Here is a 16,959-nt window from a genome sequence, read left to right on the forward strand (position 1 = left end):
GAATAAAAAGATGAGCTTCTAACTCAATAGCAAGGGACTAGGCAGTTAAGTTGAGCGTAAGTCTAGGTAACATAAAGAATTCGATCATCTTCTCCCATACAATGTGGCCAAGTAGACCCTCGTTGACCTCTTGTGAGTTCTTATCTAGCCTACGGTGTGAGGCCTAGCACGAAAAAGAATAATTGGAAAAAAAAAAAAAAGATTTCCATAGATTTTTTGAAAGAATTTTTTTTTTTTTGAACGAGTGAATAAATGATCATAATTTCATAAAAATATAAATAAATGAGCATAAAAGCATACGTTACATAATCCTGTGTATTAAATTAGGGAAAGACACGTGTTTAATTGGGCGTTTGAGAAATGGACTCCCCAGTTGGCCGACGAAATTTATGCTTTTTGACCGAGTAATTACAGTCAGCCATCGCTTAAGTTTTAAGACTTTTCTTTGAGATAACAACCGTTGACTAATTTAATCACGACTACCGAAACGGATTGTCATCAAACCAAACAACCCTAAATGAAACACTTTAATGATTGGTCCAACCGGATCGACCCATGAAACTCTAAATGTTTGATTCAATTTGGACCATATGGGTCGATCAACCAATTGCTTCATGTCTAACTCAACCCAAATCATACCAACATCCTATGTGTCCATTACAAATTGATCGGAATCAAAATTAAATCCATATAATTTTAATTTGATTTTATTCCTCGAAACATGGCCTCAAGATATTAAGAGACTGACTTATGACTATAACACATCTAGTTCATCCATGGTGTAATATAATATTAGGGTAAGTTGTTTTTTTTTTTTTTTCTTTTTGTCTCAGAGCGGTGTAGTGCATGCCCTTAGGAGGGCACATTGGTCATTTTACATTCTTTTTTGCCTGTTGAGTAAGGACTGCATCTGGACAAAATACTTAGTCTATATTTATAATGTAAAGTGAAAAAGAAAAGCTAGCTTCTTAGTTGTGCCGCCCCTCCACTAACACAGGGGCCAATGAGGGGGTGCATAGGGGCATCGACAGACAAAAGAAGGTGGGCATTTTATATTTCACTAGGACAACGCCATCATTTCTATCTTCTTTGTTTTAGTTGTAGAGACCACGTGATCCGGTAATGATCTTTTCCCCTAAAGTAAAATACTAGTTTACATGTTTAAAGTTTTCAAAAAATAAAAAAATCTTACTTATGAAATTATGGTTTAATTTTTAAATAACATAAAAATTCACCATTGAAAGCATTTTTTTTATTATTATTTGAAATTTTGTTTAATTTTTAAATAAAATAAAAATTTCATATTAGTTGTCAAACGCAAAGTATTAAGTCTGTAAGACATGGGAGCGACTTCATAATCTTAAACTGATTTGGGTTTGACATTTCTAACGGTCCAACTAGGTTACAATTGGACCAACTCAAACCCAAACCGTGTGACGTGCCCCATACTCCCATAGGAATTAGGAAATCCATACATCCATGCTCTTTTATAGACGTGGATTTCGGTATGGTAGCCACGCAACACCCCTAGCCTATAGGAACTGATCCAAAGAAATATTTTCCAGCTGGGCGTACTACATACCCATGTGTATTCCAGTAGGAACCACAAGAAATTAAAAATAATTTCACTCCCTGGGCCTCCTCTCAGGAAGAGAGAGAGAGAGAGAGAAAGAAAGTTCCCTCTTCTCTCCTTCACATCACATGCTGCCTTCCTTTTATAGACTATTTCTCTCTCTCCATTACCCATTCATCTTCTTTCTGCCTTTATCTCTCTGAGTCTCTGACTCGTTCTCACAAAGGTAAAAATGGAATCTCTGTCTTGCCCCATTGAAGTTGAAGCAAGCATAACAACGACCCATTTCGATTTTTTTAATCCATTTTGCGGTAACTCTTTATCTGTCTAGAGCTTGATGCAGTTTTTGGGTTCATGCTTTTTTTTTTTTTTTTTTGCTTCATTCCTTCTTCCTTGGTCTTATAGAATATAGACACATTTTCTCCTTTGCTTCAATGGTGGGGTTTTCAGGTTTTTGTTTCTGTCTAGCATTCCTTTCTTGATTCTGTATCTTTTCTTGTTTATTTTATAACGTAGTCCACATTTTCTTATTGTTTTTCTCACCCCGTATGCATGTTCTTGGGTTTGTCTGGTCTGGATTGGATCACAAGGATCTCTTGTTCTCTTTCTATTATCAGTAGTGAGAGATTAGTGGAGAGAGAAAAAGAAAGGGTGGTGGTGGTGGGTTTTACTTTCTGAGCCTGCCTTCATTTCTGGACTTTATTTGATTCTTGGGATAGAGAGGAAGAAGAAGAAGAAGAAGAGGAAGGTGAGATTTCTGAACCAGGGTTTCTGTTCTGGGGCCCAGCCGGTCTCGTTTCTGTTGTCGATTCGGATCGGCTTGGGTGCCCAGTGTAGTGGGTTCTTGTTCTTTTCTGATTTTTCTGCGTTTATTTTTGATAAATGGGTCTTGATTCATTTGGGTGGAAAATTGTGATTCTTGAGGGATTTCTTGTTTCTGTTGATGGTTGTGCGTACTCTTGATTTCAGATTTTAGTTTGTTCTATTAAATTCGGAGGTCTGTGTGGCATTAATTTGTCTGGCTTGATCCTATTGAGGTGTTTCTGATCGTCGACGTATTGGCTTTGGAGGAGGGGACCTTTTGTTGTTGTTGTTGCTGTTTTCTATAATTTTGGGTGATTTCGAATTGGGTTTGATTGAATCGGAATTCCAGACGGATCTTAATCTCTCGAGACATGGCGGGAATTGATGTTTCAAAATATGTTCACAGTCCCGTACATAAGGCTGTTGCCATGAGAGATCATGCTGCTCTGAGGCGGATAATTGCCGGTCTCCCGCGGCTCTGCAACCCAGCCGAGATTCGAACTGAGGCTGCATCTCTTGCAGAGGAAGAGAAGGCGGATGCTATCTCTGCAGTGATTGACCGCCGGGATGTCCCTAACCGAGAAACTCCTCTCCATCTGGCTGTCAAACTCGCGGATGAGACTGCAACTGAGACTCTGATGGTTGCGGGAGCAGACTGGAGCTTGCAGAATGAACAGGGCTGGAGTGCTCTCCAAGAGGCAATTTGCAACAGGGAAGAAGGCATAGCCATGATAATAGTTAGGCAGTACCAGCCGTTGGCTTGGGCGAAATGGTGTCGTAGACTTCCTCGCCTCATAGGTACCATGAAGAGGATGAGGGATTTCTACATGGAGATAACATTCCACTTCGAGAGCTCTGTGATCCCCTTCATATCAAGGATTGCCCCCTCTGACACTTACAAGATTTGGAAGAGGGGTGCAAATTTGAGGGCAGATATGACTTTGGCTGGTTTTGATGGTCTCAGGATTCAGAGGTCAGATCAGAGTATTCTGTTCCTTGGAGAAGGCTCTGAGGATGGGAAGGTCTCTCCCGGGACTCTATGCATGGTTTCCCACAAGGATAAAGAAGTTATGAATGCTTTGGATGGTGCTGGTTCTCAAGCCTCTGAAGCTGAGGTCCAGCAGGAAGTGGCTGCAATGTCTCAAACTAACATCTTCAGGCCTGGAATTGATGTGACTCAGGCGGTGCTGCTACCGCAGTTAACTTGGAGAAGACAAGAGAAAACTGAAATGGTTGGCTCATGGAAGGCTAGTGTGTATGATATGCACAATGTAGTGGTGAGTGTAAAGTCTAGGCGGGTCCCTGGTGCTATGACAGATGATGAATTCTTCTCATCTTGCAATGAGAATGACACAGAGAGTGAGGAGTATGATGATATCTTGACAGAGGATGAAAAGAGGCAATTGGAAAATGCGCTTAAAATGGACACATCAGAGTTGGCAACTGAGGATACCCTTACTGATGGGATCATTGGTCATCGACATAGCTGCTATGAGCCCCGGGAACTCCCCGCTGAAGACTTGCATAGTTGTAGCAATGGTAGTGATGCTAAGCAGGAAAAGAAAGGGTGGTTTGGTGGCTGGAGAAAGCGGGATTCAAAACATGATGGACCAAAAAAGATGGCTCCACCAAGAAGTTCTCTTTGTGTTGATGAGAAGGTAAGTGATTTGCTTGGGGATTCCCCATCCAGATTGCAGAGCAGACAAGGAAGACGCTCTATGGAGATTTCTATAAGAGGGGATGAACTCCGGAAAGGAAGGGATACGAAAAAGTCTTCTGTGAATGCTGAGAGTGGAAATCGACGCAAGGACAGCAACCGTGAAAGCGAGTACAAGAAAGGATTGAGGCCTACTTTGTGGCTCTCTCCCAATTTCCCACTCCGAACTGACGAACTCCTGCCTTTGCTTGACATTCTTGCAAACAAGGTCAAGGCAATTCGTCGTTTAAGAGAACTACTTACAACAAAGCTTCCACCAGGAACCTTTCCGGTTAAGGTGCTGACATTCTTAACCAACTCTTGATGTAGCTCTTTTACTAATGCTGTGTTTTGCTTCAACTATTCTATCTTGTTTTGGATGCATAGTTTTCATATATTGTTTATATGGATCCTTTTTGTTTCCCTTAAACAATTAAAAGTTATTTAATGCTTGTCCCATGTTTTAATCTAAAGTAAAGACACAACAAACATGATTAATTTTCTTGTAGTGGAAGAAACATTTATTCTTTATTTATTTGGGGTAAGCTTGACTGTCATATGAATAAGATCAACTCTGTTAGCAAAATTTTCATTAAGGTTGAAAAAAAAGCCCTGATCATATTAAATTTCTGTTGCCATATGCAATGTCATGGATTAGATAATTCCCAACAAAACATGCTTTTGGCCTAGTGTTTCTCCAAAGAACTAAACTTTGTCATATGGTTAAAGTCTAAATGATGAGCTGTTGTAAATAGGGAGTGAAGGTAAAGTGAAACCCAAGTTTTGGAATTCAGATATTATTTTTATGTTCATGCATATCGTGTTAGGACCTAGTTTGAGTAAAGGAACCTGTGATTGGAGAAAGACTATATAGTTTTAAGAGCTATAGCATTCTTTCTTTTGCCAGATTTTTATGTTCAGATTTTCCTGTGCACTTTTAAGGCACTGGAGTTACAGGGAGTGTAAGAAGCATTTTAACAGAACTAATGGAAAATCTAAAAAATCTGTTGGTTGAAGAAAGGTTCTGTTGTTTGAATGTGAACAGTATTTAAGTACGGGTTTCCTGGTTTAATTTGGGCTTTTAATGTTTGTGGAGCACTATTTCTGTCGAAAAAAACTATTCTATCATTTTATGGCATCTTAGAGTATTCTTATTCTTGTTTCATTTGTTTCATCGTGGAGTATTGTGCATGATGTGTGGGTTTTTAGAAATCTGTATGCATGGTTTTAGCTGGAAGCAGTTCAGATGTTGATAAATATGGTCAAACTTTTTTCATGGAAAGAGAAAATGTTTGAAGGACAAGAATTTTATGCATCTATGGGAAATATCAGGATCTATAGTAGGGAGGACAGCCAAATATGGTAATGTACTTGCCCGTGATCACAAGCGTATCCCAAGTCAGGAGTCTGAGATATCCTGAGGTCTTTAAGTGGGTACTAAAACCTCAGCTTTGATAGATTTTGAATATTTATGGTCCATGCCTGGGTAATATTCAGAGGTCCAGGGCTGGCAAGGATAATGCCCTCAGGTCCAAAGTATGCTTTGATAGTCGCTCACATGATATCCCTTGACAGTTAGACCCACAATCGATGAAGTTTCTCGTTTCCAAGTTATATCTGTAAATTGATCTCTGCAGTTTTCAGATTGGAGCAAGACCTACCTAGGATTGGCAAAGACCCTTGAGATGGGAGACAAGTTATGATCTCAAACCATTCTCCCTTGATGCAGCATATAGAAATGAGCACCTGAACAAGGTGATTGTGATAGTCTGGCGAGCAACATGATTGTAATTCTGTCTCTGACCACCTTGGTGGTTACTTCCTTACAGATGCTTTGTGGGATGGCTATCAGTACAAATCCCCACATGTATTTGCTTCTTGGCTTGTAAGGTGCATTATATGAATTCACAGGAGACAACTAGAGTATTGTATTCACATGGATCAAGGAGCTTTAAAAATTGGCACCTGCTTTTCTTAGGAAGCTACTGCCTATGATTAAGAGTTTCACTGATATTCTCTATTTAGCCTTGCATGTGAGACCATGTGAGGGAGAATACCTCCTACACCTTTTGTAGAGCATCTTCCCAGTATTTAGCTTTGTTTTGGCAGTGTCCCACCTATAGTTGTCAAGGTGTTGGCTAGGCATCCAGGCTCTTTTTTGTGTCCAAGGCAACAACATGCCTTGTAGACACTTCATGAGTTTACATTGATTTATATTATATCCTATGCTTTGTTTATTTTATGTTGGTTTTCTAATATTAGGTCACTACTAGCAATAATAATATCATATTGTATTGATATGGTTTCATTGTTGCATATAAGCATTATCTATGCTATGTTACATGTAGTAATATGCTGCATGCCTAGGGTGCCTAGGCAGGGACGCCTTGGGTTGCCTAGTTGCCATGACAACTATGGTCTCACCAGGAGGCCATATATTTTGTTGTGGATCAAGGATCAATTTCGATGGATCGCTCCACGTAGGACCTTGATAAGGATTTAGGCCAGGATCTAAGAAACTGGAGTCTAAAGATTAGCAAGCCCATTCTTCTAAGCAAACACGAATAGGTGTTATTTCATTTTTACTTTCAAGTTTCTTGTTTTCCTCTTTCCTGTTGATGTGATTTAGTCTTTCTCCACTTGACCCAGGTTTTTTTTTTATCCTGGGTTTCCTGTGCTGTGCCAGGCCTGGTCTTGACATTTGGCTCAGCCATCCGATTCCCTAAATATAATAGAGATCAAGATCTATGGTAAACAATACATATAACATACAGAGACGGTGATGATAGTTATGGGATACATTACATGATGGATGTTGTTTGTGGTTAGATATACATATATACAGATACATAGAGTTTTCAATCTGAGGTATGACATGTAGTGTTCCACGTAACTTCTGATGCCTCGGCCTCGAGGTAGGGTTTTTTTTTTTTTTTTTTTTTTTTTTGGGATAAGTGACCGAATGCACAAAGTTAAATGATATATTTATATAAATGGGTAAAATCTAAAAGATGTAAAGAAAATGAACACAAATAACTTTAAAAGGAAACACATGATATTTGAAGTTCTTTGTAAATAAACACTAGAGCTGTTCATGCATCATACTTGCATAGCGAATCCCTCGGCCTTAAGTTGTAAGATCAACACCCCTTTTCAACACTGCAATATATATTTTTTGCAGTTTTTAAACAGCTGCCCTCTTAGATTTGTTGTTCATGTGTGTCCATCTTGAAGGACAGATCTAGGTTTAAGTCGTGGTCATAGTTGTCAAAGCATTGCCTAGGCACCGCTTAGGCGTCCGGGCAGGTTTCCAAGGTCTGGGTGGTCACCCACCTATTTCTAACTTAACAAGGCAGGCTCCTTGGGACGCCTAGGTTCCTGGTTGGTCGATTTTTTTCTACTTACTCTTCTTTTCCCTCTAAATAATTCTGTTTCAAACATTTTTATTGGCTTGTGTACAAGTTTGTGTATAGGTGAGAAGCATGAGATCATTTAGTACCCAAGGAAATAAATTAATTAATTAAGAAAGAATTCGTTCTTCACTAGTTCTTCTCTTGTTTTTTCCCCCTCTAAATAATGTTGTTGTAATCATAGTTGTCAGTTTTCACAGCATTTAGGTGACCCTGCTGTCAAGGTGAACACCTAGGAGACGCCTTGACAACTATGGTTTTAATACTGTATGGCAAATAAGTGCATAGATTCAATCTCTATTGTTGTTGCTGTTATACTGTAAGCATAATTATATTATTGCTATACTAGATATAATTGATTTATTAAAAAAAAAAAAAAAAAAACTCAGGTGTGCCTAGGCGGCCCTCCAATGCCTTGGGTCACCTAGGCACATTGACAACTACACCTGTGGTAATTTAAACTTGATCTGTCTTTGGAGTTCGCATTCCTTGGGGTAGCAGGTCCGTTGTCTGGACCCACCAGCCTGGCAGAGGAAATTGCCATCTCTAATCCCGAGTACAGTCTTTATTCAATTAGGGCCAGCACTGTTTTTGGTGCTGGCTTCTTGCTTGTGAAGTATGTGAAATACCATATTATGCAAAGATAGTTTTTGTGGGCATCCCTGCATTCTCCTTCATCTCCCTTGTATGTTTCTAGCATACCTCCCCTTCCTGAATTTTCGAGATAATAGAGTTGTCCTTAAATATGATATTGGATAATATCAGTAAATATTTGTTGCTTTTTTTAAGTCCTATTATCTAACTTTGGACAACTAATCTTCCCTTCACTTCTCTTTTATGACTTTATAAACACGTCTAGAACTATAAACCTATGTTGGGTGATTAGGTTTTCTTTTCAGAGACAACTGCACGTTCCTTGTTGACATTTAATGACTAGTATTTATTTGATTTTCTGGCCATTGCTTATTAGCTGCATATGCTGCACTGACTATTATTGAGTAGTTTATAACAACAAAAAGAGAAAAGAATGAAGATTACAAGTTATTATTCAAATAAATAAGTTTTGGTATATTATAAGTTTATGTTTCCCAAGGTCTGGCTGTGGTTTTGAAACCACTCATCATCCATCAGACTTTTCAGTTTCAGGTATATTAAGGATAATAATATCATTTTCAACTCCGGTGGCAAGTTTTCATATTCTCATATAATCTATTAGAAAAGGGTATGCCCAAATGCGGTTCTCTTTTGCTCAATGTTGTCAAGACAGTGCCAAGGGATGGCCCAGCAACTAAGCACTTCATATTGGTCTCAGTGACACATGCATAGAGATGGTGTCACTTGGTACTAGCTTAGGTTCCTACTTATGCACCTAAGCATAAGTATTTGCTATCAATCACCAAGTCGGCAAAGATGTAGATGTTTGTTTTTGGGGTGGTGCACATGATCTATATACTGTTACCTTAACCAAAAAAAAAAAAAAAAAACTTGACCCATATGATATTTGTTTTACACCACATCAGATCATTTTATTTGTCTAAAAAAGTTTTGAATTCTTTTTTTTTTTTCTTCCATTTATGGAGTGTCATACCAAGTCTCTTTTCAATATGTTTGTATGTTGTATTTTACATTCGAAGGGTCGGGAAACTCTAGGAAGAAGTTTTGGCCGCCAAGTTTGCTAGGCACCCTGACAAACCGTAACCTAGGGCTGGCTTAGTTGTTTCATCAACACTGCTGTGGCTAAATCCTGTTTTGAGCTTTGGCAATTAAAAATAATCGTTTTTAACAAGAAGAGACTGTTTGTTTTCAGGTCAAATCTGTGTGAAGGAAAACCTTCTAGTAAAATTAGTGTGAGTGAAAAATTCATGTAAATTTGTACTGATTTTACTAGAAGGTTTTCCTTTACATGGATTTTACCCGAAAACAGATGGAGCCTTATGGTATTGCTGGTTCTCGAGATTTGGGCAATTCCTTTGCTAGCCTGAGGACATCTCTTACAGTACTTAGGGGTGTTGGTTTAATCTTTGGAAGTTTGGCACACAATGAGTTGGCTATATTTTTGATGTTGATGCAGGTATTTCTTCCAAAAAACTTGCTTCGACTCCCACAGTGACAGCTTTGCTGACATTCACTTTGTCAAGAAGAATGTAGCTTTAGATTGACATGAAGAATTCATGCAAAATATCGCCAGTATAATTTCAGCCCCCTTAGTCATTGATTACTGAATAATTTTCCAATTGTGAGGCACATGAAGAATACACGTTTATGAAATCTTCAGCAATCAAATACCCTGCCTCTAGTTTCTAGTATAGGCATGAATTGGTGGATTATAAGTTTCTTGTTTATTTTTTAGATTTAATATGTCCTTTATCTTCAGCGTGTGTGGTTGATTGTTTTGTTTGAACACATCCTTACACTGCTTCTGCTCTCATTATCCAGGTAGCTATTCCGGTGGTTCCTACTATCAGAGTGTTGGTTACTTTTACAAAATTTGAAGAGTTGCAACCACTGGATGAATTCTGCACTCCTCCTTCGAGCCCTCGTGCTGCAGGCCGAGAAAGCCCTTCTGTGACGCACTCTTCGAGTTCATCATGGTTTCACTGGATAAAAGCACCTTACCATCGTCAGAGCTCTTCCATCAATTCAGGTCCCACAAATCGAGTAGAAGATATCCAAGACCCATTTGCAATACCAGTAGATTATACTTGGATAACGGTTGAAGCAAAGAAAAAGAAGATGCAGGATAAGAAAGGAAAATCCAAGAAGGGAAGAGGTCAAAACCAATGAAGTTTGTGTGATGAAACAATGGGAATGAGATCTACTAACAAAATGGGTTTTCGATTTGGTTCACTCTCCATTCTGGGAAATGCACAGAAGTGACTGAGAAATTTGAAGGAAAATATGTCTCACTAATCCACGTAAACAGTGATTCTGCATGTGAGAAACAAAGGGGGTTCGTGCTCAGGGATCGAACCAAATTATTCTGAAACAGGTTAAAAATCAGGCAAAGAAGAGAGTTGTAGATGGAGAACAATGTTGGAAGTTCACAACATGCTTGATTGTAACAAACATACATTTGTTTGGCGTCATTGTTACATTCTTGTGGTGGGGATTGTACATCGATTTGATTACTTCACTTCCTCTGATATTTGTGACTTGCAGAACATTTTTCATATTCCATTTTGGTTCATTATTTTTGGTTTATTACTGTTGAATCAGAGATCTTATTAATCTTCTGAAACATTTCTTTTTCTCGATCTGTGTTTGAATGCTGGGGTCAACAAAGGAATTTAACAGAATAAATGTGTTTTATAGCCAAGGTTTGAATTCTTGGGTATTTTTTTTCTGGGCTATTGCTAGAAATTTACATTTTCAAAATTCCTGTAATACAAAAATTTCGTGTTGGGGTCAATCAAAAGCACCGAAATGTCCAAAATTTCCGCCGAGATTTTTGAGTTCTTGAACCATACATAATATGGCAAATGCGAATGTACCTAGGCTGGTATTCTTTCTTATTTCTCAGGTTTCAGTGCCAAAGGATAGTAGCTGCCCAGAATTCACCTTGCCTTGTCTCTACACTCTACATCTACAGGAAGAAAGCATATTTAGAAAGAATGAAGGAACGTGTTAGACCTTCCCAGATGTCATTTGTGCATCAAAGGCACGCTACATGTCTCTAAATTAACCAATGGTTCTTCTTTCTTTATTTATTTGTTTAAAGTAAACGTGTTCTTTCCTGATTAGTAGAGTATCCTAATAAGATAGAAAGATGGCCTATGAGCTCATCTTTAATTATACAAGAAAATGGGATCGAATCCTCCATGGAGTAGGACCAGAGTGACACACCAGAGATAAAAAGGTACCAAAGCAGATAGATACAAATGATGATTATATCAGAACTTCTAATCACAACACTTTTTACAAGTTAAACATCTAATGAGGAGTGATGGGTTAAAGGCTTACAGCCACTCTTGCGTATAGATTGATGAGTGAGGATGAGTCCCTACTCCCAACGGCTAGCTATCAGAGTTTTGCTTATGCTATAAATCGTTAGGAATTGAATTAAGAGTCTGAAATCTGACAGTTAAGAACTCGACAGCATTTTGTAAGGAGATGCTTCTATAATGGAATTTTCATAAAGCCTATCAAGCAAAACCTCTACAGATATCTCCACTCACATTAAAGGACAAGATATGTCATTTCATAGGTGGGAGGAGAGATAAAAACAAAGAGGAGCCAGGATAGCTTAAACAGCCTAACAATGTTGCATAAGTCCAGAGTCCAGACACACGGGAGAAGTGGAGTCGACGCATGGGTCTATTTTCATAACCTGATTCCACTTCCCCTTGTGTCTGGGTGTACAATATTGGGTAGCGTTCTTTTTCCAATACACACACACATTCATGGGTAAGAAAATGCTACCCGATAGCGCATGTACACATTAGTGCCCGCGGCCAATGGGAGGGCGCATATGAGCTTCTTTAGCATAGGGTAGTGGTCTTTTCAAACTTGATGTGTCTTACTGCAAGTACACACTATCGGTTAGCATTCTAAATGGTTTTTGTGGGGGAGTGTGGGGACTGCTTCAGGACATATGAAAGGAAATAATATTTTCCCTATTGATATTTCTACATGTGTTTCCATTGGCCTCTACGCTAGTACAAGGGCGGTGCTCCCAGAGAATCCTATATATATATATATATATATATATGTAGGGAAATGATTTTTTTGTACATTCAATAGTGTGGCCTACACTAACACTCCCTATGTCTATCCTCTCCTCCCCCAAATAAAGGGTATAAATGACTTTTTACATTAAGAAAAGAGATAGAGACATGGAAACACCCACACTACGATACAATATATTAGGTTCAACCATAAGGCTGCCAACCTCGAGCCCCCCAAACCGCCAAGACCCGGTTCGTTTTTTGAAAAAATATTGTATTAGCCACTTCTTTATATATTATTCTCATGGCATCGATATGATCATTAAAACTTCCGTGCTACAATTGGTAGCTTTATTTTCTAATTAATGGGTCGTCCTATAACTAATATATAATTATTAGTCAAATGGTGGGATTATTTTTTATGTTTTAGCTGTGCTTATAGCTTAGAGGGTAGGTTGAGTGGGTGGAGTGGATATTCTTTTCTATGTAACATGAAAGTCACTCTCCAAAATGATGAAGATTCGAGGCTTTACCATTGGAGGATTCCAATTAGTTTCTTAATAAGGTATGAAATCATAAAGTGAGGAAAGTGGATAAAAAATGAATTTGGTGCCTTAAAAGAGTGTTCAACTGTTCATAGAGATGAGCTGTATGATTGTGTCCTTTGTATGGAGGAGGATGGGGTTGCATATTCTCTATTGTGCCATTTAATTTTGCCTAATAGTTATTACAAAGCTTAACTACACATTCCAATTGATATTTAAGTCATGATCTGGGCAAGTCACCCGAGTCAAAATATTGAGAGAAAGTTGTATTCGAATATAATGTACAAATAAGTTATATCATCCCTTATCTATCTATAAAAGTTGGAAAAAGATTTGAGTATGCCGTCAGTATATCTAGATATGTGTTTATCTCTCTTCTCTTCTCATTGGAAATGTCTCATATGCATCTCTTATCCCAGTTCTTCCATTGGTTGAGCCGCTAACTTTGAGAAAGCCTGTGGCCTTCCTAACCTCTTCCCATAAATTTTATTTCAATCCGTGTTTTAAACATAGAAAAAATATTGGTCAAAACATGGTTAAAAGGACAAAGAAGAGATGCAAAATTATGAACCATCTACGATGGAATTGGAAAACTAAGGGCCCGTTTGATAACGTTTTTACCGTTTCTGTTTCAAGAAACGGCAGAAACATAAATTTCCGTTTCTATAAATAGAAACGGAATTGAAGGTATTTGATAAGTCATGTTTTTAGAAGTCGATGATAACCAGTGAAAGAATTGCCACAAGTCGTTTCCAGAAACGGCGAAACAAGTGCTAATAAAAGTTGTCTTATCGAGTTTTGGCTGATTACATCAATAGTTTCTACTTCATCATTTGATACTGACAAAGTTACCTCTTGATATCCTGAGAATAAACTAGTATCTCTTAAAAATCTATTATGTGCATATAATTGTCTGGGGTTTATCATATGGGCTTGTTGTGTACTAAATCTGGTGATATCTGATTCAACATCGACTATTTCTTCTAATCTAATATCTTCACTATTACTATTACTACTACTACCTCTTAGTATTTGACAATTTAAAACATACTTTCCAAGTATTTAAATATTATTTAATGGATGAAAATGGAAAAATTTATAATCCCGATACATGCATTAACATTATTTTTAAGAAAATATCATCCATTCTTCTTTGAAATACTGCAGGTGCATTTTTTAATCCAAAAGGCATTACATTCCATTCATAATGACCTTCAGTTGTTGTAAAAGCTGTCCATGGTTTAGATTCTTCTTCTATGGCTATTTGATGAAATCCTGATTTTAAGTCAAACTTTGAAAATATCTTGGCTTTTTGTATAAACTGAATAAGAAAATTCTTTTGAGGTAAATTGTATGCATCATCTACTGTGTTGTCATTTAATCTTTTGTAATTTATTACCATTCGGCTTTTTCCTCTTCTTTTTTCACTTTCTTTCATAACTATCATAGCTGCTGATCTATGGGGACTATTTGATTTTCTTATTAAATTTAGTTCTAATAATTCTGAAATATGGAGTTTGAATTGTTCTGAATGAACTTGTTTCGCCTGGGTCGTTTCTTGAATCATAAATAAGTAAAAATTTCTATTTTTATTTCTAAAAGTAAGTGAAACAAAATAGTTTTATCAAACGCTTTTTACTCCGTTTCTTGAAACGTTATCAAACAGACCCTAAGTTTTAGCAAATCATCAAGTCAAGTCAAGAAAACATAAAATCTGGTGAAGAGCCATGGAAAACTCATCCAAGCTTAAAAAATTATTAGACTAGGAGTGAATCCAAGTTTTCATTGACCAGTATTTTTTCCTGAGTCATGGGAGACTAGTCAAATCACAAAATTTCAGTAAAAAGTAAGAATTTTTGTTTGTCCACTTCACTCCCACTCCCTCTTCATCGTTAACTGGCCGTTTTTTCTTCTCACATTCAAAGCAGCCATGACCTCTCTCTCTCTCTCTCTCTCTCTCTCTCTCTCATTGACCATCTCTCCTCATGGGCATGGAAGGAGTCAAGAAGTTCCCAACGCAGACCAGCAATAGGGCCAGTGTCCCAATTAAGCTGCGTCCCCTTGAACTTTCTTGAAAGAGCATTAAAGAAACCTGCCAAAAGAAGTTTGTATCTAGAAAACTAGAGTTGATTTACTAGACTTCTCCTTCATAGCTTTGCTATCCTTTGACTTAACCATCCTCATATATAAAGAGGCACCATTAAACAAACATGAAATATCTAATAAAATGGAAAGAGATACCCATGGCCACATTCCCCCATCTCATATTGAAACGGTGGTGTCATGTATCTGTCTTACAACGTATAAGCATTGGGGAAAGAAATGCCACTCGGAGAAGGAGAAGGAGGAGGAGGCTTTTTTTTTTTTTCGATAGGTAACTTGTAAGCATTAAAAAAAAAAAAAAAAAAAAAACGTAAAAACATAGAAAATGACAACCCCTACAACCTTCTTTGGGCATACCAAAAGAAAGGAGGAGAGGTCCCTAAATCACACAGAACAAACCTTGTAGCACAATTCATGTAATATAGAAAGAAATGCTTTAGCAATTAGGGAAAGATACTATGAAAGAGTTAAGTAGCTCAATCTTAGGACCGAAGAAAGTACGTGACACTTTTCATGCGATGACTCTTCTGCAAAAAACTTCTCACTATTGGATGTGTCAGGTTTCTAAAGACTGTAGAACCACCGTCATCATTTGACACTGATGCTTCTTTTGAAAAATCCAAATGTGTACCCTTTATATTATCAATTTGACAGGTCACCTCCATATTATGGTTGAACTCAACTTGATCGATCACCTCCTCATTATGATTCAACTTTGTTTCTTCATCTGAAGAAATAACAGAATCTTCAAGGTCCTCAATTTCCTTGAAAGATTTGGGAATCAAATCTCCAATCAATCTGTTACTATCCTCTCCATCTGCCATATCAACATTGTTTAACATAGAAGATTCATCCACCTTCAAAGGAGAGAAACGAGAGTATTTGATGCCATGTGACACATTTAAAAATAAGGAAAAAATATGACTCGCCATGACCAGGTTTGATTCATAATCACCAGGTTTTGAAGAAGGCTGGTCGATTTGAAAGCACAATTTTTTAACTATGGTCCGAACTCCAAAGTACATGGCATGAATTGAATACAAGTTGAGCGTAAAATCGAACTTGACACATATCTAATCTAGGAGGACCCCACCTACTCATTAAGTTGGAATGCATCACAACTTCAACCATGTGGTTCGTATAAGTTGGGCTTGCTTTTCTAGTTGGACATGCCCAAATATTTCTCTATTCAGGCTCAACTAGTTTTACCACCAAGAAAGGAAATGAAATAATTTCGACTATTAAATATCTAAAGAATGATTTGGATTAATCACATGTCAAAATTCAACATCAAATTCAATTGTTTACACTTTCATGTGTATTGATATAACTTTCATGCATGACCATTTTTTGTAGGGCACACATTCCAAAGAACACGGTCAGACAATTATCATCTCTTGAGAAAATTGATCACATAAAAAATTAGTGTGAAACTCCCTAAAATAAACAAGGGAAAAGGTTGGGTACCTTGCATGTGTTCCGCATGCTAGCGGGCTCCATGTCTATCTCCATTTCCCTACCTTCTTTGAAATAATCCCATGTCTCTCCTCTATGATGTTCCGGCCTTGCCTCCAAGCATGCCTATTCCTCTCACTATAAATAAATAAAAAGAGTTAGAATACCTAATCATGTACCAAACACCTATATGGTGACTAGTTGTTTTCCACCTTTTAATGTTTCATGGGGCCTTAAAATTAAAATTATGGGTACCTAACGATCAACCTCATCTCTTATGATCACTCATCAGGTAACACATATGGACCCAAAGTTATGCACTTGTCTACTAAGATTATAAAGGATGAAAGCTTGATTTTTCTTATTTTTATGAAAGCGACACATGTTAATTAAAATATTAAAAGGTTAACATAATTTTGGGCAAGTGTTTTTTGGCCCCGAGAAGCCCCTACACCCAAACACATGGGTGTGTACTCCTAGGAGAGCCATTGTGGTTATTGCACGCTCTTTGTGTCAATGGTTTAGGGGCTCTCACGGACAAAAAACTTTATCCCCAAATTTTTGAGGAAAATTACCAGTTGTTGTATGCATTGGAGGATGGAAATTTCACCCTCCTCAGGTCAAACGATATACCAGTAAATCATCCTGTCTGTCTCCCATGGTGGGCTGGGCCAGACCAGACCGTAGCAGACTGACCAACCCAGAATCC

General features: G+C 37.8%; 2 protein-coding genes across 3 annotated transcripts; one reads left to right on the forward strand and one right to left on the reverse strand.

The window, feature by feature from the left end:
- The first annotated feature begins 1,673 nt into the window (after positions 1-1,673).
- On the forward strand, positions 1,674-10,723 carry LOC122091580 (ankyrin repeat domain-containing protein 13C-like). 2 transcript variants are annotated; one of them, XM_042661587.1, is made up of 3 exons: positions 1,674-2,321; positions 2,543-4,371; positions 9,920-10,723. In XM_042661587.1, the coding sequence occupies exons 2-3, from the start codon at positions 2,749-2,751 to the stop codon at positions 10,265-10,267; spliced, it is 1,971 nt and encodes a 656-aa protein (XP_042517521.1). In that variant the 5' UTR covers positions 1,674-2,321; positions 2,543-2,748; the 3' UTR covers positions 10,268-10,723. The 2 variants fall into 2 exon arrangements, with proteins under 2 accessions (XP_042517521.1, XP_042517520.1); XM_042661586.1 differs by having other exon boundaries at positions 1,674-4,371.
- Positions 10,724-15,277: 4,554 nt separating this feature from the next.
- LOC122091564 lies at positions 15,278-16,365 on the reverse strand. The gene is made up of 2 exons (XM_042661575.1): positions 16,263-16,365; positions 15,278-15,652 (listed from the first exon to the last, which is right to left on the reverse strand). Exons 1-2 carry the CDS (start codon positions 16,305-16,307, stop codon positions 15,278-15,280), a joined length of 420 nt encoding a protein of 139 aa, XP_042517509.1. The 5' UTR covers positions 16,308-16,365.
- Between the last annotated feature and the right edge of the window lie 594 nt (positions 16,366-16,959).

Source organism: Macadamia integrifolia, chromosome 10 (genome assembly GCF_013358625.1).
Source record: "Macadamia integrifolia cultivar HAES 741 chromosome 10, SCU_Mint_v3, whole genome shotgun sequence".
NCBI classification, from domain to species: domain Eukaryota; kingdom Viridiplantae; phylum Streptophyta; class Magnoliopsida; order Proteales; family Proteaceae; genus Macadamia; species Macadamia integrifolia.

Excerpts from the sequence above, each read along its gene's own strand:
- LOC122091564 (XM_042661575.1), bottom strand. The coding sequence starts at position 16,307 with ATGGAGATAGACATGGAGCCCGCTAGCATGCGGAACACATGCAAG. Across the intron at positions 15,653-16,262 it reads GCATGCGGAACACATGCAAG|GTGGATGAATCTTCTATGTT; the intron begins GTACCCAACCTT and ends TCTCCTTTGAAG.
- LOC122091580 (XM_042661586.1), top strand. The coding sequence starts at position 2,749 with ATGGCGGGAATTGATGTTTCAAAATATGTTCACAGTCCCGTACATAAG. Across the intron at positions 4,372-9,919 it reads CAGGAACCTTTCCGGTTAAG|GTAGCTATTCCGGTGGTTCC; the intron begins GTGCTGACATTC and ends CTCATTATCCAG.